The sequence below is a fragment of the Nicotiana tabacum genome, chromosome 23 (assembly GCF_000715075.1).
Source record: "Nicotiana tabacum cultivar K326 chromosome 23, ASM71507v2, whole genome shotgun sequence".
NCBI lineage: Eukaryota > Viridiplantae > Streptophyta > Magnoliopsida > Solanales > Solanaceae > Nicotiana > Nicotiana tabacum.
This window is the reverse complement of record NC_134102.1, coordinates 7252187-7273865: the sequence shown is the minus strand read 5'-3', so window position 1 is coordinate 7273865 and position 21679 is coordinate 7252187. Positions and strand designations below refer to the sequence as shown.

The following is a 21679-nucleotide window of genomic DNA, read 5'->3' as shown; positions in this document are numbered from 1 at the left end:
ATTGCTAAATTGTGGAGTGACGCATATTCGGGGCATTAAATACGGAGAGACGTGTGTCTAATCAAGCGTCAGAAACTTTTCAGAAGTGATCAGAAAATTTTCTGCCAGGAAAGGTATCTTCACCAACTTCCCGATGACATAAAGATGTGCAACCGGAAAGCAATGGGGCTATCTGTATAGGGTAAAATCAGTTCATATTAAATACTCAAATAATAGAGCGACACGTGGAACCTGAGACATACGGAAATCGAGGTAAGTAGAAACCAAGACCGGGGACAGCAGCCTCGGTTGGCACCAGGAAGACTCCGAAGGGAATATTGCTAATGAAGACAAATGAATGTTTGCCACCCGATGACATTCAATGAAGAATATTCTTCAATACTAAATACACAATCCGTTATAGAGAATTTGGCATTCATAGCCTGCCGTTACACATCAATGACCCCCATAATTATCATTTAGAGGAGCTTGATCCTAAGACCTTATTCCCTAGGTGCATCTATAAATAATGACTTCAACAACTATTGTAGGGGACACGAATTTCCTGACAAATTTATGCTACACATTATTCTAAAGCTCAATAATATTTTATTTCTAGTCTATTGATAGTCTTATTAATGCATTCAAAAGTTCTGCTCCCGGAACCAAGTTATTTGATACCTTATTTCGATTTCAACGCTAAGCCTTGCATTTTACTTAATTTATTTATCATTTTGGGATCAAATTGATTCACTTGTCTATAAACCACGTTACAAATTCAATTGTACCGTTTTACAGGTAAACACTTTTGTGGGAGTACGTGAGAATCTATTTCTTGTTAGAAAATTTAAAAACAATCTAATAATGAAATAGTAGTACGAATTCATTTACCTAGTGTGTTTTGCTCCCCTTGCATAAGCTTACAACCTATTGTACTAATTAATAATTCTTATGTAGACAATATTCTTTGATGATTCGAACGATGAAGCAAGCATTAACATGCAGAATATTACAGAGAATCCTCTAGAAGAAGGTTGAAGTTACTAAAAAGGGAAAATAGGGAGGAGAAGAAGAAGAAGAATAGTCATGTGCCGTTGTTACGACTAAAATTTAAATACTTCAAATATTGGTTACATTTTAAATAGTATTGCTGCACTTAATCCTAGCTGATTGATAGAAACAGGCTGAAGCCCACGAAATCAGACTGTAAATACAATTCTGAAGAGTTTTCTAGGGTTTGGCATCTCTATAAATTGCCTAATTGCTTTCCCCATACTCACACTTCTGTGGAGCAGATCTATCTAACAAATGGTGCTAACTCCATCGCAGCTGTGTGCTATAGACTTTATAGAAATGCTATTTTTACCTATTGGTTTTATTATTTGAAACAATATCTGTGTTTTTACGCCTCCTTCTGATCGAATGATGAACAAGCATTTTTGGTGTGTTTCATCATTTATATACAAATTTACAAGAGGCAAAGTAATATCGGCGAGATATCGTTTCGGTCGTCATATATTAAGATTGACGATTCGATTGTTGCTCGTCTACATCTTGATATTTTTCCCTTTTTCCTTCCTCGATTTTTCAATTTTAGTTGTTGTTTTTTTCTCTTATTTTTATTTACTTTTTAGTTAATTCTGAGTTAACGAAAAATATTTTAAATGTGAAAATGAAATGTGAAACATATTTTGTTAACTTTCAACCTATTGGATTGACTACTACTTCTATTTCTGAGGTGAGGAAATGTCACATACCGATGCACTTTCAAGATGAAGATTTTATGTTTTTTAGACATTCCAATAAAGTTTGAAGAAACAATCTTTGTCTCTGAACTGCTGCACTTGAACTTCAGACTGGTACCATAAACATGATGCTGGCTGCAATAAAAGTACACTAAGTACCGTATAATCAAACACCCTTTGAGCTACATCCCCATCCCCATCAATCAAATTGGTTTAAAAGGAACAACAAAGATAAAAAACCAAGCTTTATTAGTTACCCTAATAATCCGGTCACACATATACAATGGAGAATTGGTGCAGGGGCATGGTACCTCTATTCCTTCATAAGAAGTCCCTTCGTCATTCTTTTATCTTTTAATCGTTCCACTTTTACTCATCAAGCAGTAAGAACAAGCACTTGTACGATCCCTTGACTATTTGCTGTTAAAATGGTTCGGCTCTCGCGCTTCCAACAAACAGAACTGATGAAATGTGATCCCATGTCCTCATCTGGATCATTCTGGTCAGAATCAAATTTGTGGCTTGCTGCTGGCTTAGAAATCGCCTGTGCATAAATCCAACATAAGATCAAAGAGAATGATTGAATCCTATTATCTACTATATTAGAAATAACCAGGTTTTCTAATTTCTACTATAGTATTAGAAATACCTTGTGATAGACAAACACTTCATTTGTTTCACTGCCACAGGCAATGTATTGGCTGTTTACTACAAGACCCACAAAGTTCTTCTCATTTGTATGTCCTCTAAAAGTTCGCAGCTGAAAGGAAAAAAAAAAACGTAAAAAAAAAAATGGCAAGTTAAAGTTTAGACAATTTTGCGGATTTACAATACAAATTCCTTAAAGTATATGCATGAACCAGCATATGGCACTTTGTGGAAGTAGCTATTCCTTTTGAACAAAGAAACAGCTTACATACACACATGCAGCATGCACATTTAAAAAGAACACCGAGATTTAGCAAACTATCCCCCCTCTCCCTCCCTCCCTCCTTTTCTCTCTTCTAATTTTAATGTTAATCCCTGACTGGTGATTGGTTTTCAATTGGATTTTTCCTAGTTTGCTTGGTTTTCAGGAATTAATTTTAAAACAGTGGAATATGTAATTAACATCTCAAGTATTCACATTGAGGAACACACATAGTGAAACAAAACTAACGAATCAGTGTGATAACTTACTGGAATGTTCTCCTTGACATCCCACAAACGCAATGTACCATCCGTTGATGCAGACGCCAGCACATTGTTGGATACAAATTTCACATATGAAACAGTTTTATGGTGTCCACTGAAAATATGCAGCGGCTGCTTAATATTTCTCAAGTCATAATAATGGATATGATTATCAGCAGAACCCACCTGCAAGAAACAAGCTCATGCCTTGGTGTAAAAGTTCAACAACGTACGAGATTTAGCATAATTTGATGCATTGATTCAAGAGGAAGTGTGGCTTACAGCTATATGAAAGCTGGATTGAGGATTGTATTTCACAGAGCAAATGTTTGCTTTCATGTCAATGCTAATAACACTTGCCTCCTGCTTCATGCACCAAACTTTGACCTGTTGAGAAATTAGAGTTAGCTTGCTATGATATTTCACACATTTGAAATCCTTTTAAACAATGTTTTGTTTGTTGCAGTTAGTGAGTACATTTTGCTCTCTGTCGTTGAACCATACATGGGGCGTGATTCACATAACATACAGAAGCGGCCTCACACTTACCAGTTCATACATAACCAGCATATGATTTTGCAAATATATATTTTTAGACTCTGGGACTAATCAGACCAGAAAAGTAAACCATCAATGAGGATAGTTATTATCAACCCAATCTGAGGAACTACCTCTCAAACTTGAAAGTAGTAATATGGCCATTAATTTGGCTTATTTTCAAGTGGGGGCCAAGTTTTCATGATATTTGCCATGACATAATATCTACTATAGCACAATTTGTGGACCAAGTTTTCATGACATTTGCTATTACATAACATCCACTATTAGGTTAAGGATTTCTTGCTATAAATAGAGGAGCTTCTCCTCATTTGAAAACACACCAATTCAAGAGTTTTTCACTCTTGTCTTTCTTTCTCCTCCTTTATTTCATTATAGAGTATTTTGTAAGAGAGTGAGTGTTGAGAAACACTTGTGTGAACCCTTTCTTTGGAGTGATCTTGTGAGGTTATTCTCTTGGGGTATTTGGGACTAATTAGAGTATTTACTCTAATTTTGTACTCTCTTTTGTACTCTTGTTGGAATAGTAAAATTGCTCCTCTCCGCTTGTGGACGTAGGTCACCTTGACCGAACCACGTTAAATTTGTGTCTTCTTTATCTTCTTTAATTGTCGTTATTATCAACTTGAATTGTCTTTGTTATTGTCATTATAACGTTGCTTGACTAAATTCCGCACTACCCGATTTTCCGATTCTAACAAAAGTGAATATAGTTGTTATCAATCCAATAGGAGAAACTGAAAGAATCTCTCAAACTTTTATTCCTACTTCTGAACCAGAACTTTAGCAAATTCCTAAAATACGAAAAAGAATTCAAAGGAATGAAAAATCCAAAATAAGACGAATTATGGCCCTTGTTGCCTGCTGCATCTCACTCTTCTGATTTGTTGATGGTAAACCCAACTGCATAAGGTGTAACAAAATGATGTTTGTAGCTCAAAAAGGTTTGCATAATTAAGACAAGCGTTTGCAAAATAATCTATTAGCAACTTCCAGGAATTTGATATCCATAAAGCTGAATGACATACTCCCCTATTTGCTCTATTTGTCAATTTCGTCAACTTTACGTACGCTCTTACAGTAGTCAATCTAGCGATATATTAGAGAAGACCATGAAAAGCAAAAAGAGAAATGATGAAGTTCTTTTTACCTTGCAATCATCACTGCCAGACACAAGCATAGAAGGATCAGTATGAGAGAAATCAACACTCCATGCTCGTTTTTCATGCTCCTCATACTCCACCACACTCTGAGCAAGAAAATATATAATAATGTTATTAGAGATTTGAAACATGCCCCATGATCAAAGATAAAACTCCTGAAAACAGATACTACCTGGCGACTGCTCACATCCCAAATGGTTACTATGCCTTCATAGTCACTGCTCGCAATGTGGTTCTTTGCGTACTTGTTCCAGCTCAGACAACTAAGTTTGGATCGTGAAGACATTTCAACAACAGGACGTTGTGCATCAGCTGGTTCATTTACCACCTGAAAATGAGAACATATCATATTCGATTTATACATAGTAGAGAAATAGAAGTACAAGAAAATGCTCTCAGAATACTAAGTATTTAAATCATCTCAAACTGTTGAGGTAAAAGAGCGGTATCATACTGACTTTTATCAGAATGACACTATTCTATTTAAACATCTTACTATTTTTTGAGAAGTTAAATTCTCTTTTGAGAAAGTTTATTTAAACATCTCATTAAGCCAACGTTTTCAAAAAAAATAAAAACCAACGTGGGAAAGGGACATGAAGCTGTAATCCAGCTTTACTTGACGGCACTTGAGAATATTCCAACATTGTCGAATAAAATGGAAAAATAATCTACCAAATGTGAAGTAGTAAATCAGCCACAGCAGATTCAAAAAGAAAAACTACCAGCTAGAAATTTCCATTAACAATGGGAGGATTTTTTAAGATCACGAAAGGTATACTTACTGATGAAAAGTCAAAGACCTTGATTCTTCTCGACACGCCAGCTGTAGCAAAAAATTCATCATCTCGATCAAATTCAATACTGAAAAATGAGGCAATTGGAGGTGTTAAGAACTCAGAGAGAGAGAGAGAGAGAGAGAGAGAGAGAGATCATGTACAAAGATTGAAGAGATAGTAGAGTCCATTCACTAGTTACCAAAATAAGACCTCCCAAGAGGAGAAGATTCAACCTCTTGCTGCCGCAGGCATGGGTTGAAAAACAGAGTAGAATTACCATTATATTTCTAACAATGATAATGACCTTTCTGACCCATTTTTGGGATCAGGAGTGATCGGATGATGAAAATCTCTCAACATCCACCAAGTCAATCATATATAGTGATATCGCCAAAAGCCAAACAAAGAAAATTCAGCAAGCTGTAGACTAGTGGTAACACATCAACAGGTTGGCATCATCATTTAAATTTTATAACTTTAAAAACTGGCCTCTTGGAGGGAGCTACATTCTTGCCTTCAGTACTTATTAGAACTCCTCTAGCTCATGGAATCTTTCTACATGCAATAAGCTCTTTACCTTGAGACAATATTAGCTGAGTGGAAAAGATCGACAGGCCTAAGTTCAGCAACAACCCGCAACCGACTGTTTGAACCAAAAAAAAAAGTAGACAAAAGTTTTAAGCTCAAATATATAGGAGGCTTTGCAGTCAATGCAAAACGTATTGACCAAAAAACACGGACCTGTATTGTGTAAAGGTAGATAGAACAGATTGAAAATCCTCAAGTCCGGCACAATAACCTTCTCTGTTTATGACGTTTGCTACCGTTTCTTCCTGTCTATGTGACTGTTTTGTGCAGTGTCGCCGTTTTTGCAAATAATAACCTTGTATATCATCGAGCTGTTGCAATATGCGTATTAAAGAGGGGATATAAACAACGAAATATTCTTCCAGCATAGGCCAAACCCCAAATTTACAACAACCTCCAATAAGCTAATTTACAAAATACTGACCTGTGCGTAGATACTTCTCTTTCTTGCTGTCGCAAGTCCAGATTGATCAGAATTCTGTGAGTCGGAATCTGTCCTGTGAACATTCTCTAGAGCTCTTGCATCTGTTTTCCTGTTCTGTGAAGTGTCTGAAGCAGCATATCCTTGTCGCTGTGAAATTGAGGAACCAGAAATAATGCCACTACCTTGCTTATCTATCAATGAAGGCCGAATTGTCACAGCAGAAGAATCATTTACTAGCATTCTCATCTTTGCTGCATATCTACCCCTTGCCCTATACAATTCCATTCTATGTTTCTCCACAGCACTTATATCTTCTTTAATGAACTGGAGATCATTTTCAACCTATGAAATATGCAGGAAATAGTAAATAATCTGCTTGCACCCTAATAAGCAGGAGAAAGATGAAATCAAGCCTGTGGGAACCGAGGAAACATACAGCTAAAACTGTAAGTATTCCTCCTTGGTTCCAAATTGATTGCTTTACCCTCTATTTTGAGTTGTCTCAAAGTTCTTCCACTTTCCTGAAAGAGAGGCTTTTTCATTACTTTCGAAACTTTTCCATTGGGTTTTTTCCAGAAAATATTGTGGGATCTCTATTTCGGACCATTCAAATTAATTAAAACAAAATTCAAGTCCAACCTGGATAACTGTGCCCAAAATTCCAAGAAATAGGAACACTTCAATTGAGATAGAGGAGCATTACATGATTGTATAATATAGTACATGAAGCACCAGTTTCTCCTGAGCCTACCGCAAGCCCTCCCCACACACACAAAAAAAAAAGCAAAAAGGAAAACCTCTGAGGCACCCCAATTATCAGAAAATCGAATGAGTATTAATACACAAGAAATAGGAAATAAACAGTACAAACACTGGAACTCTCAGTCTCAGACATGGGTCTTACTGTTGAAGATATAGTGATAGTCATAGTCATACATGCACATCTCCTTCCCATGAAGTTATTGCAAAGAGAACATTGTTGAAATTGGCAAAAGTACCACATCGGTGGATGACAATTTTGAATGAGAATTTCACCCTATAAAAGGAGGCCTAATGTTTAGGATTTAAATACACCTCTCATTTGCCTTTTATCTTCTTAAGGCATTTGTATCTTCTCTCTTTAGTATTATTTCACTTGTAATTTTGGAGTGGAATAAAATATTGATTGTGTCCGAGGAAGTAGGCAAAATTGGCCGAACCTCGTAAATTCTGGTGTTCTTTTATTGTTGTCTTATTGTCTTGTTTATTATTTAGTGGTTGTCATAATTTTTGGTATAGTAGTTGTGACTCATTCACACTATATACATTTGGCTTCCGCAACAATTGGTATCAGAGCCAAGGTACTGTCTAAGTATGCTCTGTGGTTGCAGCATAGTCTGATCTTCCACATCAGAAAAGATCTATCTTGGTAACTGAGTCAAGGTTCTATCTGAGTATGCTCTGTGGTTGCAGCTTAGTCTGATCTTCCACACCAGAAAGGAAATAATCTTGATTTGTGTCGTCAGCTACTAAATAATATTTGTGTCAAAATGGGAGACAGTAAACAAGAAGAATCTACATCAAGTGTCAATAATACGTCATCGTTGGCATCTTCGCTTATGACAAGAATTGTGTCAAATGCGAAATTTGCGGTAGAAATTTTTGACGGGTCAGGACATTTTGGGATGTGGCAAGGCGAGGTTCTAGATGTTCTTTTTCAACAAGGGCTAGATCTTGCCATTGAAGAAAAGAAGCCAGATGTTATTGGAGAAGAAGATTGGAAAATTATCAATCGTGTTGCTTGCGGTACCATTCGATCCTACCTTGCTAGAGAGCAGAAATATCCATACACAAAGGAAACTTCTGCAAGTAAATTATGGAAAGCACTGGAGGATAAATTTTTGAAGAAAAACAGTCAAAATAAATTGTACATGAAGAAGAGACTGTTTCGCTTTACCTATGTTCCTGGTACCACAATGAATGAACATATCACCAGTTTCAATAAGTTGGTCACAGATTTGCAAAATATGGATGCAACTTTTGATGATGGTGACTTGGCCTTGATGTTATTGGGGTCACTTCCTAATGAGTACGAGCACCTTGAAACTACTCTACTCCATGGAAATGACGAAATTTCTCTCAGAGAAGTTTGTTCAGCTTTGTACAGTTATGAACAAAGAAAGGGAGAAAAACAGAAGGGCGGAGAAGAAGAAGCACTAATTGTGAGGGGTCGTCCTCAAAATCAAACGAGGACTAAGAAGGGAAGATCCAAGTCGAGATCTAGACCCAGCAAAGATGAATGTGCCTTTTGTCGAGAAAAGGGGCACTGGAAGAAAGACTGTCCGAAGTTGAAGAATAAGGCCAGACATAACAATGGAAAGGCCATTATGGATTCAAATGTAGCTGATTGTGATGATTCAGACTTCTCATTAGTTACAACAGAGTTATCAACATCATCAGACATATGGTTGATGGACTCGGCTTGTAGCTACCATATGTGTCCCAACAAGGACTGGTTCGTGAATTTTCAAGAAGGAGAATATGGAGTCATCCACACAGCGGATAACAGCCCTCTTACCTCATATGGCATTGGTTCAATAAGATTAAGGAGCCATGATGGAATGATCAGAACATTAACAGATGTTCGATATGTACCGGGTTTGAAGAAGAATCTCATCTCTGTGGGAGCCCTAGAATCAAAAGGGTTCAAAATCATTGCAGAAAATGGAGTGATGAGAATATGCTCCGGTGCACTAGTGGTAATGAAGGCCAATCGGAAGAACAATAACATGTACTGCTATCGTGGTAGCACAGTTATTGGGACAGCAACAGTGACATCCAGTGATGACAAAGAGGCAGAAGCAACCAGGCTATGGCACATGCGCTTGGGACATGCTGGAGGAAAATCCTTGAAAGCTTTATCTAATCAAGGATTGTTAAAAGGCGTAAAGACTTGCAACTTGGAGTTTTGCGAGCATTGTGTCAAAGGGAAACAGACAAGGGTTAAATTTGGTATAGCGATCCATAATACTAAAGGCATCTTGGATTATGTACACTCTGATGTTTGGGGTGCTTCCAAAACACCTTCATTGGGTGGGAAGCACTATTTTGTAACCTTTGTTGATGATTTTTCCCGAAGAGTGTAGGTGTATACAATGAAGAGGAAAGATGAAGTGTTGGGAATTTTTCTCAAATGGAAAACGATGGTGGAGAATCAAACAGGCAGGAGGATCAAGTGTATTCGCACAGACAATGGAGGTGAATACAAAAATGATCATTTCAATAAGGTTTGTGAAAATGATGGCATCGTCCGACACTTCACTGTCAGAAATACACCACAACAGAATGGAGTGGCAGAACGTATGAACCGGACTTTACTGGAGAAGGTACGGTGTATGTTGTCCAATGCTGGCTTGGGCAAAGAATTTTGGGCTGAGGCAATTACATATGCATGCCACCTCATTAATCGTCTACCATCTGCTGCTATTGATGGCAAGACACCATTTGAAAAATGGTATGGAAAACCTGCTGTAGATTATGATTCTTTGCACGTGTTTGGCTCAATTGCATACTATCATGTGAAAGAGTCAAAATTGGATCCGAGAGCAAAGAAGGCTATATTTATGGGGATTACTTCTGGAGTCAAAGGATACCGCTTATGGTGTCCAGAGACAAGGAATATTATATTCAGCAGAGATGTTACCTTTGATGAATCTACCATAACAAATAAGATGACAGTTGAAGATGTCAAACAAACTGGTGGTGCATCAAAGCAGGTGGAGTTTGAGGGAAAATTTATTTTTCCTACACAAGAAGCAGAGGAGGAAACTCATGAAGATTACCCTCTGGAAGAAGAGCCAGTAGAAAGGGAGATTCCAACTCAGGAACCTCGACAACAACTTGAATCAATAGCAACCAGCAGGCCAAAAAGGACAATAACGAAACCTGTTCGTCTTATAGAGACGGTTGCTTGTGCAACCTCAATTGTAGCTGATGGTGTTCCTACCACTTATAAAGACGCAATCCAAAGTTCAGAAGAAGATAAGTGGAGGATTGCCATGAATGAAGAAATGCAGTCCCTTCATCAGAATCATACATGGAAATTGGCCAATCTCCCGAAGGGAAAGAAAGCAATTGGGTGCAAATGGGTATTTGCAAAGAAAGAAGGATTTCCTAACCAAGAAGATGTTCGCTACAAAGCAAGATTGGTGGCCAAAGGATATGCTCAAAAGGAGGGAATTGATTACAATGAAGTATTTTCTCCAGTTGTAAAACATTCCTCCATTAGAATTATGTTGGCTTTGGTAGCACAGTTGGATTTGGAACTAGTTCAGATGGATGTAAAAACTGCGTTTTTACATGGAAACTTGGAGGAGGAAATCTACATGACTCAGCCAGAAGGATTCAAAGTTGTTGGAAAAGAAAATATAGTATGCAAACTTGAAAAATCGTTGTACGGATTGAAACAATCTTCTAGACAATGGTACAAGCGATTTGACAAGTTTATGTTGCGGCAAGGGTACAAGAGAAGCAAATACGATCATTGTGTGTATTTGCGCAAACTTAATGATGGTTCCTTTGTATATCTTCTTCTATATGTTGATGATATGTTGATAACTTCCAAGAATTCGGAAGAAATTGATAAGTTGAAGATTCAACTGAAGGAGGAGTTCGAGATGAAGGATCTGGGTGAGGCAAAGAAAATTCTTGGCATGGAGATAATAAGAGATAGACGTACAAAGAAACTCTGTTTATCTCAGAAAGAATATTTGAAGAGAGTACTAAAGCGTTTTGGCATAGATAAGAAGACTAAGCCAATTAGTACGCCACTTGCTCCCCATTTTAAGCTAAGTACTACTATGTCGCCAAAGGATGAAACTGAACAGGAGTATATGTCAAGGGTACCATACGCAAATGTTGTTGGTAGCTTGATGTATGCAATGGTTTGTACGAGACCTGACATTTCACAAGCCGTTGGAGTTATTAGCAGATATATGCATAATCCAGGAAAGAAGCATTGGCAAGCTGTGAAATGGATTCTACGGTATATTCATAGTACTGTAGATGTTGGGTTAGTTTTTGAGCAGGAAGGCAATCGGTCTGTAGTTGGATATTGTGACTCAGATTTTGCGGGTGATCTGGACAAACGAAGGTCAACTACTGGTTATGTGTTTACTTTTGCAAAGGCACCAGTTAGTTGGAAGTCTACTTTGCAGTCAACAGTTGCTTTGTCTACAACAGAGGCAGAATACATGGCTATTACGGAGGCTGTGAAGGAGGCAATTTGGCTTCAGGGGTTGCTAAAGGAGCTTGGTATTGAACAAAAAAATATTACAATTTTTTGTGATAGTCAAAGTGCTATTCAATTAGCGAAGAACCAAGTTTATCATGCAAGGACGAAGCACATTGATGTTCGGTATCATTTCGTACGAGAAATCATAGAAGAAGGTGGAGTCACGGTGAAGAAAATTCATACTACGGAGAACCCTGCTGATATGCTGACAAAAGTGGTGACTGCGGTCAAGTTTCAACATTGTTTGGATTTGATCAACATTGTTGAACACTAAAGATTGAAGATGAAGACACAACCAAAATTTGTTATTGAGAGAAAATTGAAGATGTGGAATTTTGCCAAGGTGGAGATTTGTTGAAATTGGCAAAAGTACCACATCGGTGGATGACAATTTTGAATGAGAATTTCACCCTATAAAAGGAGGCCTAATGTTTAGGATTTAAATACACCTCTCATTTGCCTTTTATCTTCTTAAGGCATGTGTATCTTCTCTCTTTAGTATTATTTCACTTGTAATTTTGGAGTGGAATAAAATATTGATTGTGTCCGAGGAAGTAGGCAAAATTGGCCGAACCTCGTAAATTCTGGTGTTCTTTTATTGTTGTCTTATTGTCTTGTTTATTATTTAGTGGTTGTCATAATTTTTGGTATAGTAATTGTGACTCATTCACACTATATACATTTGGCTTCCGCAACAAACATTGCCCAAGCTTCTTATGAAGCAATTCGCAATTCATGTCGATTAAATTTTCATGTCACATCTAAGGGAAAAAGCAGGTCTCAAGTATCTATCAACTTCCCAAATTTCCATAGTAATATTAACGGAATATGCCTTTCTCCATTTAGTCTACAAAGAGAATTTGTACAAAATAAACCCAAGTCCTAACCGCATGAAATCAAAAAATAAATAGAAGAAAGAACCAAATTGTCCACGACAGAATAAATAATTACAAAACTAAAAACCACAATAGATATAAGTTCAAGACAAACCTCATTAAGCTCTTCAACCTTTCGCTTCCTCAACAACTGGAGAAACTCAAGCATAATCTGGAGACTTGATTCAGCTTCTTCTTGCTCCATTTTCCTTTTCTTGTCCATAAGAAGTGATAAGAGGCTTTCAAGCTCTTTAACAGACACCTCGCATCCCTGTTAAGAATCAGAATGAGAAGTCCCCAGAAGATAAATGGGTATCCAGGCAAGACAAAGACTGTCAAAAGGAAAATCATCTAAGTATGAGATGGCAATTGCGAGAAAAATACAAGGCACAAACAAACATCTTGTCACAAGTTAAGAATATTCTTCAACAAAATTACTTAAATGGACACACAGTTCTGGGGTTGGAGTTGCAGCCTAGAGGTTGTCAGAGGTGGATGCAGCCTTATAGCACCTAGTACTTTCGACACAGAATAAATTTATGTGTAAAAATTTATTTAAATTACAATAACTAATAAGTCTGAACTCATAATTTTAAAAATACAATAGGTTCAATGCTAAGAACTTTAAAGATTAAACTCATAGAGCTTAAATCATGGATACGCCTCGGGTATTTGTAACTCCACCCTGAACCTAAGTAACTCCACCCTGCACCCTCCACCCTGCACCATTTGGGTGCAGGGTTCTAATCCCTCAAAAGGTCCTTCGCTCTTCTGTCTACCCCTCCTCCACCCCAGAAAAGTTCCGAAAATAAAAGACTCAAGCTTTCAGTACAAACGGCAACTGTAGTTGTATTGGAACACATAACTTTGCAGTTCTTGCAAAATGAGTTCTGTTCCTTTATTAGATATAGCAGACTCAGACACTGTCATCTAAGATTTTCACAAAAAAATATAAACAACATGCACTCGACAAGATTTTCATAATTGTTCTCTTTCCGAAACAAGTTTAAAAAGCTAAGTTAAATTGTAAGAAAAATAATGGGAAAAAGAGAACGGCTACTCTTTTCCATGGACAAGTTGTGGTGCAAGAAATGTAAAATTAACGTCATTCAAATCTCTAACCTTGGACCAAAAGGAACTATCAACACAAAATAACTAAGTTCCCACATGTTATGTATGTCCAAATAACTACATCCTGTCATATCACTTTTCCTCTTGCAAATAGACAGAATGTAGATGAAACATATGCTACCTCTTTTTTGAGAAAGAGACATACTCTACCCTCCCTGCCCTTTTATTAAAAGTTCCACTAACATCAGAAACTGCAATTCATCATCATCACAATAAATAATCTGCTATAAGCTGTTCACTTTACTATGAAAAATAAAAAAGCTCGTCTAACGCAGAGCATAATATCTGACCTGCTGTATTGCTTGAGAAAGTTGTTCCAAAGGTGTGGCCCTTCTGGCTATTTGGAGAGCAGAGGTCTTCATCAATAACTGCACAATAAAGCACATCAACACAACTTTGATCGACAGATGGATAACCTATGAGCGATGTAATTAATCAACAATAAACCAGTAAACGGTGAAGTGTTGAGCATGAAACAGAAAGAAAAAGTACAAGAAAGGAAGGAGCAGTGAGAAGAAAAAAGAAAAAAAATGGAACTGAAATACAATAAAGGAGAATCAATGAAGTTCTCACATCATCTCAAACATTGAGCTATTCAGAGTTTTGAGAGAAAGCATTTAACCAGGGGAAAAAAACTTACATCTTTAGAGAGTTTATATGAAAGACTTCCATAAACTATTCACCAATTCAAGTGAATCTCAATGTAAATTCTGAAAAACAAATTTCTCCATGAATACTTGCTTAAGATCCATATAGAGCATTTGATCACAATATAGGAAACAGTTACCTCTATTCCCAGCTTTGAAGTGCAGTGATCAATTCCTGCACTACTTGTTCATAGAAGTCTTACCTTACAATACGGAAGCCAGCATCGCAACTCCTTATGGATTTCTTCATAGCGACAAACTAATATTTGCTTAATATCATTCTATCAATCACTTATAATAGGTTTTCAAATATTGGATTGAACTCGTAAAGTATGACAGATCCCAAAAACCAAATAAAGGAAGAGTGCTGCAGTAAATTGATGGCTACTATAAAGATAATTAAATTAGGAGTAACGAATCCAATGAATAAAGAGAAGTTGAGAGAAATGAATAGAGAGAATTCAAAACAACCTGCCCCAACTAGTTTAGAATTGAGACAGTTGAGCTGAGATTTTAACTTAAATAGCCTTCATTCAGCACTTACTCTACCACACACTCCTACCAGAAAAAACATAAAGATAAAAGGAAACAATTAGCGATTTTCTCCACCCCACCCCAATTACTAAAAGGAAACAACTCACACAAAAAAAAAATGAAAAGAATGGGCAAGGCCCCAAGAAGTTCTTCCAAGTACCAACTAATGTAGAACCGGAAGTAAGAATTTGATCATTGTCAACTGAATGAATAAACCTCTTCCACAACATATTTCCTGTCTTCCCTCCTATATTTCAAACAAATGCAACAATTTAACAATATAAAAAAAATGATCCCACATTGTGGGGTCCGGAGAGGGTAGTGTGTACGCAGACCTTACCCCTATTTTGTGAGGATAGAGATGCTGTTTCCAATAGACCCTCGGCTCAGGAAAGTATAAGCACCACATTAATGAAAATATAGACACAAAGGGACAGTGCCATAAAGCCATATAAAAGCAGAATAAAAACAACAAGATAGTAAGGTAATCAAAATAAAAGCAAACAACGGTTAGTCATAAAAACCTACTACCAACAGAAAGCGAGACTGCGTGCCAATACTACTGTTATAAACACTCTAGACTACCTACTCTACTACCCTAATCCTCGATCTCCATACCTTGGTCATGTCCTCGGTCAGCTGAAGTTGCGTCATGTCCTGCCTAATCACCTTTCCCCACCTCTTCTTTGGCCTACCTCTACCTCTCCGTAGGCCCTCCAACGACAACCTCTCACACCTCCTCACATGACCAAACCACCTAAGCCGCACTTCCCGCATCTTGTCCTCAATAGGGGCCACACCCACCTTATCGCGAATAACCTCATTTCTGATCCTATCTAACCTGGTGTGCCCTTATATCCATCACAACATCCTCATCTCTGTTACCTTCATCTATTGGACATGAAGGATCTCGACTGGCCAACACTCAGCCCCATACAACATTGTTGGTCTGACCACCACTCTGTAGAACTTGCCCTTAAGTTTCGGTGGCACCTTCTTGTCACACAAAACACCGGAAGTGAGTCTCCATTTCATCCATCCTGCCCCAATACGATGTGTGACATCTTCATCAATCTCCCCATTCCCGACCCAAGGTACTTAAAACTGCCTCTCATAGTGATGACCTGCGAGTCAAGTCTCACCTCTCCTTTCCTTCCCCTTCCCCTCCTCGAGTCTCGCCCCTTCCACTTCTGTCTTGGTCCCGCTCAACTTGAAACCTTTAGATTCGAAGGTGTGCCTCCAAACCTCTAATTGCGCGTTCATACCGTCTCGCGTCTTGTCAATCAATACAATATCATCTGCAAATAACAAGCACCACGGGACCTCCCCTTGGATGTGGCGCGTCAGTACGTCCATCGTCAGAGCAAACAAAAAAGGGATGAGTGTCGACCCTTGATGCAACCACATCATAACCGGAAAATGGTTCGAGTCCCCACCCACCGTCCTCACTCGGGTGTTTACTCCATCATACATGTCCTTAATCAACCTAACGAAAGCAACAGGTACACATCTAGCCTCCAAACATCTCCACAAAATCTCTCTCGGAACTTTATCGTACGCCTTTTCTAAGTCGATGAACACCATATGCAAGTCCTTCTTTCTCTCCCTATACTGCTCCATCAATCTCCTAACAAGGTGGATGGCTTCTGTTGTCGAACGTCCGGCATAAACCCAAACTGGTTCGCGGAAATAGACACACTCCTCCTCACCCTTAGCTCTACCACTCTTTCCCAGACTTTTATAGTATGGCTAAGCAGCTTGATACCCCGATAGTTATTGCAATTTTGGATATCACCTTTGTTCTTGTATATAGGAACCATCAAACAAACGCAACAATTTAACAAATATAAAAAAAGATTTAAGTTTTATACACTGACAACGCACATATTTTTTTACAGTGAAATTTAACCTTTAATAGCGTATTAGCTACCATTTTATCATATTACCAATTAATATTTGTCACAAAATTTATCTGTAATTGCCCAATAAGTGGCCTAATTATGTGACTTATCAGTTATATACACTGACAATGCACACTTTTTACAATGAATTTTTACTTATAATAGCATATTAGCTACAATTTTTACCAAATTACCAATTAATACTTGTCAAGAGATTTATCCGTACTTAACTAACGAGTGACTTGATTATATAACTAGTAGTTACACAGTGAGTGCATAGAACTTAAAATTTAAAAAATAACTTAAAACAAGCATGGATATAAATAGGGGAATTAAAGATGAAAAGTTACCTTATTGAGGAGGAAATTAGGATAAAGCTGCTTAACAGTTAAGTAAACAGAGCAACAGGGACAAGCTCTTTTGTTGTGGAGATGAGTGACAATGCACATGTAGCAGAAGCTGTGTCCACACGCCGTGAGGAACACGTCTTTCATAATTTGCATGCATATCGGACACATCATCTCTTTGTCCTCTTCGTTCTCCGCCGTCGCCGCCAATGGAGGTGGCAAAGCTAACAATTGCTCCGATTTCGCCGCCGCCGTCCCTGGTGCTAATTCGCCGGAACTTAAATTCTCCGATTTCATCGCAGGCACGAAATCTCCCACCGAACTCTCACCTCCTTCCATCACTACAATCTCTCTCTCTCTCTCAGTTGAATGATATTTATGAAACGAGTGCAGACTACAATGAAAGTTTAGATTAAGAATTTGAAACTAATGAATGCTAAAGCGAAATGCAACTTTTACACAAACGGATTCAAAATTTAGAATCAGAGTGCACAATACTAATATAGTTATGAACCATTGAGTGCATGTAATATGTAGCAGAGATTTGTTTTTAAACAGATTCAGAATTTAAAATTCAGTTGGTGCAACTTATTATTTTATGTTTCGTACACATTAAGAAATAGGAAAAGTAAAGAAGGTTAGTGTTTTATTGTGAGGGTAGTAAGCTACCGCAGATTCAAGATTTAAATTCTATGGGTTCAATCTTTAAGATTTTTTTAGCACGAAATCTATCATATTTATAAAATTATAGGTTCATATCTATTATTTATAATTTTAATAATTTTTTATAAATATTTTTTTATTTTGCGTCAAAAATTATGGATTCAATTAAACTCGTCAATAGAACACTACATCCCACCCTTATACTACTACCTTCAAGAAAGCCTATAGAAAAAGGAAGGCTCCGAAAAGAGCGCGTTACTCTAATGCAAACATTAATGACTTTTATGTAATTAAATATTATGAAACTACTATTATCCTTTTCCATTTTTCTTTGAATAACGCATTTTAACTCTTGAACCTTAGTTCCGAAGGCTTTTGCTTTTGGATTTATTGGTGCGTTTTTGTTTCGATCGTCATGTATGAGATAATCATAACGGATGTATCGAATGGAAGTCAAGTTGTTGATAGTTATTTTATTTTTTTTAACTAAAACTTCATATTTCTGAAAGTGAATATATCATATTTGAACGCAAAAACATCTCTAAGAAGAGCTCTAATGCACTTATTCTATTTTAATTTATGTAGTGTAAGTTGTTGATAATCAAAATTTTAGAACGATTTTTTTTCTGAAACTAATAGTCTTACATATATTATGAGATTTAGGGTATAATATAAAAAGATGTCATAAAAAATATATAATCTAAAATTAGATTATCTTTAAATATAATAAGATGTTATCCTATTAAAAACTGGCTAATAAGAAAATAATTTTCACATGGAACGAAAACAATGGTTATTCCGTAAAACAAATCCAATAATGTGTTAGTTTAGGCATGGGCTGATCTAGTAGGGCCGAGGGGCAGAGGCGGATCCAGGATTTGAAGTTTATGAGTTCGTATTGTAAACTCAAATTAATATATAATAATTGGGTTCACAATTATATATTTATAGATATTTAATGGATTTTTAATAAAAATACAGGGTCTCCACAAAAGTTACTAGATTTCCGGGAACCTACTTACTATACTCTGCATCCGCCATTGCTGAGGGGTGGTACGCCACTCGTAAGCTTCGGTCTAAACTTATATATATATATATATATATATATATATATATATATATATATATATATATATATATATATATATATATATATATATATAAGAAATCATAAAATTATTTAAATGAAACCACAATAACAAATGATACAAAGGTGCCAGTGATAAAGGGTAGAAGATTCCACCTTAATTGTAGAGGATCAAACCTCACTGGCAATAGCTTTTGAACCCCTTTGACTTGCTACATCACGTTAAGCTTTCTATCATTCTATATATTTCATTCTCTATTTTCTTCTTCTGCTACTGTAATTATTATTAACTATCTTACCTTATTGTTAACTTTTGACTCTCTTTTGTGTCTCTTATAAGTTAAATATTTATTTTTTACACTAAGTTAAAATAATATTTTCTTTTGTAAATCTTCACTCTATCATAACTATAATACTATATTTTCTGTTTAATCTATTTATATTATATACCAAAAAGACAAGTAATTCGAACCGAAGTCCAAAGTTGCTCAAACCGACAAATATTTACTTTATCTTAATGTATAAATAGCAACACATGAACGTTCATAAAGCTATGTAGCACCTAGAAGCTCCAAATCCCGTATCCGCTTCTCAAATATTATATCAGTATGCATCATTTTTCATACTACGTTTATGTAACGATTCAGTCGATCGTTTTGAACAATTTTGTCCAGTTCGACAGTTTGAGGTCATGAGTAGCTTCACATAGTGTATTGAAACTTGCGTGCATCGTCAACTTTGATATTTGAGTGATTCAGAATTAATTTTAGAAGGAGGACTCCCACTTGAGAAGCTCGAAATTGGAAGAGTTGACTAAATTTGACTTTTGAGTATTTGATCTCGGACTGGAGTTTAGATAGTTTCGGTAGGCCCGGATGAAGATTTTGGACTTGGGCGTATGCCAGATTTGTATTTGGGTATTTCTAGAAGGTTTTGATACTATTTGGCGAAAATTAGCAATTTGAAGGATTTCAATGTTCATAAGTTTGACTGTGAGTTGACTTTGTTGGTATCGGACTCAGATTTTAATTCCGGGAGTTAGTATAGATCTGTTGTTTCATTTGGGACTTGCATGAAAAATTCGACGTAATTCTGAGTTGGTTTGATATGGTTTAGCGCGAGTTTTGAAAGTTAAAAATTTAAAAGTTTATTAAGTTCGATTTGAGATGTGATTCATGATTTTGATGTTATTATATGTGATTTGAGTCCTCGAGTAGGTCTGTGTTATATTATGGTACTTGTGGGATGTTCAGACGGGGTCCCGAGGGGCTCAGATGTGTATTTCGGATTGATTTCGGGCTATTTTTCTTCATATTTGCGTTGCTGGTAGCTGTCGGTACTGATGTCGCGCACCTGCAATTGATCTTGCGTAGGTGCGGTGGTCGCAGAAGCGGTTTAGGGATCGTACCTGCATAAGGGTTGGGTTTTGGGAACTCCGCATATGCGAGAAATGAGGCATACCTGCATGCGCGCAGAAGCGAGATCATTTGCGGAGGAGCGGAATGTTGCGCAGATGCGCGTCTATTGTTGCATTTGCGATGCCGCAGAAGCGAATGTTTTTCCGCAAGTACGAGGGGCCATTTTCCAGCTGTTTCCGTAGAAGCGGACATCATGTCGCAGAAGCGGCTAAGATTTGCGCAGATGCGAAAAGCCTAGACAGAAGCTATATATCGAGGGTTTTGATCATTTTAACATATTTGGAGCTATGGAGATCGGATTGAAGTGATATTTGAGGCGATTTTCACCATATAGATTGGGGTAAGTTTTCTATACTCGGTTTTGATTATATTTCATGAATATATCCCCAATTTTGGCATTTGATTGATTATTTCAAAAGAGAAATTAGGGGGTTTTGTCTAAAATGTTATGTGATTTTTTGAGTTTTTAACATCGATTCAGAATCGGATATGAGTGAAACTAATATGGTTGGACTCGTATCGGAATGAGAGTTCGGATTTTGTGAATTTTGTTAGTTTCGAGATGCGGGCCCGAGGTTGGCTTTTTGAGTTGACTTTTTAGTTTTCATTAGAGATCGAAACTTTATTGTCCGGAATTTTTTCCTATAATTTTTTATTTATGATATTAAGTTATTTTGGCTAGATAGAGCCGTCCAGAGATCTGTTTCACAAAAGAAGATCATTTTAGAGTATTAATTTGGCTTCTTTGAGGTAAGTAACTTGCCTAACTTTGTGTGAGAGAAACTACCCCTTAGGATTTGGTGTTGATTGTGATATTTTGTATTATGTGAAAGTTATGTACGCAAGGTGATGAGTGGGTACACATGCTATATATGGTATTGGACCGGTTTAGGTTATCTAGACTCTTTTCATGCCTTTAATTGAATTGCCATGGCATGTATTATTCCTCATTGTTAATCTACTCTTGCATGCTCTATTTGACGTTGTTAGTGCTTATTCTACCTCTTACTTGTTGTTTTGCCCTTATATACTTTAGCTAAAGTTATTGCCTTCCTTACTGTCTTATTACCTCTTAGTTGTTGAGTCTCTTCCATGGCTCCGTGCTTATTTGCTACTTGCCTTAACTGTTGTACTTACACACCTTAGTTTTCACGTTCTTAACTTGTCATGTTGTTTTGTAATATTTATTGCATTCCTCTGATTATTACGTGGTTCCTTTATCGCTGTGTACTCATACCCTATGATTGTAGAAAATTCTTGTAAATTGAGTTATTGAATTGTTGTTGTTAATTTAAATTGCTTGTGGATAGGGTTGCACGCCGCAACAGGTGGAATGAGGGAGGATTATGATATTGATAAATGATAATACAGTAGGATCGGGTTGTATGCCACAAC

At 37.0% G+C, this 21679-nt stretch overlaps 1 protein-coding gene and 1 non-coding gene across 5 annotated transcripts; one reads left to right on the top strand and one right to left on the bottom strand.

The window, feature by feature from the left end:
* Positions 1-1397: 1397 nt before the first annotated feature.
* On the top strand, positions 1398-1532 carry LOC142177877 (small nucleolar RNA snoR111). Its single transcript, XR_012706419.1, has one exon. It is a non-coding gene; the product is annotated as a small nucleolar RNA snoR111 (small nucleolar RNA).
* Positions 1533-1668: 136 nt separating this feature from the next.
* On the bottom strand, positions 1669-17718 carry LOC107764723 (E3 ubiquitin-protein ligase COP1-like). Of its 4 annotated transcripts, XR_012705943.1 has the most exons (14): positions 17120-17718; positions 13978-14055; positions 12672-12827; positions 6410-6751; positions 6139-6296; positions 5975-6040; positions 5404-5482; positions 4791-4946; positions 4606-4704; positions 3180-3284; positions 2904-3083; positions 2374-2484; positions 2036-2268; positions 1669-1859 (listed from the first exon to the last, which is right to left on the bottom strand). XR_012705943.1 is itself a non-coding variant. In XM_075246354.1 (13 exons), exons 1-13 carry the CDS (start codon positions 17453-17455, stop codon positions 2101-2103), a joined length of 2034 nt encoding a protein of 677 aa, XP_075102455.1. In that variant the 5' UTR covers positions 17456-17718; the 3' UTR covers positions 1669-2100. The 4 variants fall into 4 exon arrangements, 3 of the variants coding, with proteins under 3 accessions (XP_075102455.1, XP_075102457.1, XP_075102456.1); XM_075246354.1 differs by having other exon boundaries at positions 1669-2268; XM_075246356.1 differs by lacking the exon at positions 17120-17718 and adding an exon at positions 14538-14909 and having other exon boundaries at positions 1669-2268.
* Positions 17719-21679: the final 3961 nt, after the last annotated feature.

Excerpts from the sequence above, each read along its gene's own strand:
- LOC107764723 (XM_075246354.1), bottom strand. The coding sequence starts at position 17,455 with ATGGAAGGAGGTGAGAGTTCGGTGGGAGATTTCGTGCCTGCGATGAAA. Across the intron at positions 6,752-12,671 it reads AGGTTGAAGAGCTTAATGAG|GTTGAAAATGATCTCCAGTT; the intron begins GTTTGTCTTGAA and ends CATATTTCATAG. Across the intron at positions 5,483-5,974 it reads TCAGCTAATATTGTCTCAAG|TATTGAATTTGATCGAGATG; the intron begins GTAAAGAGCTTA and ends CTCATTTTTCAG.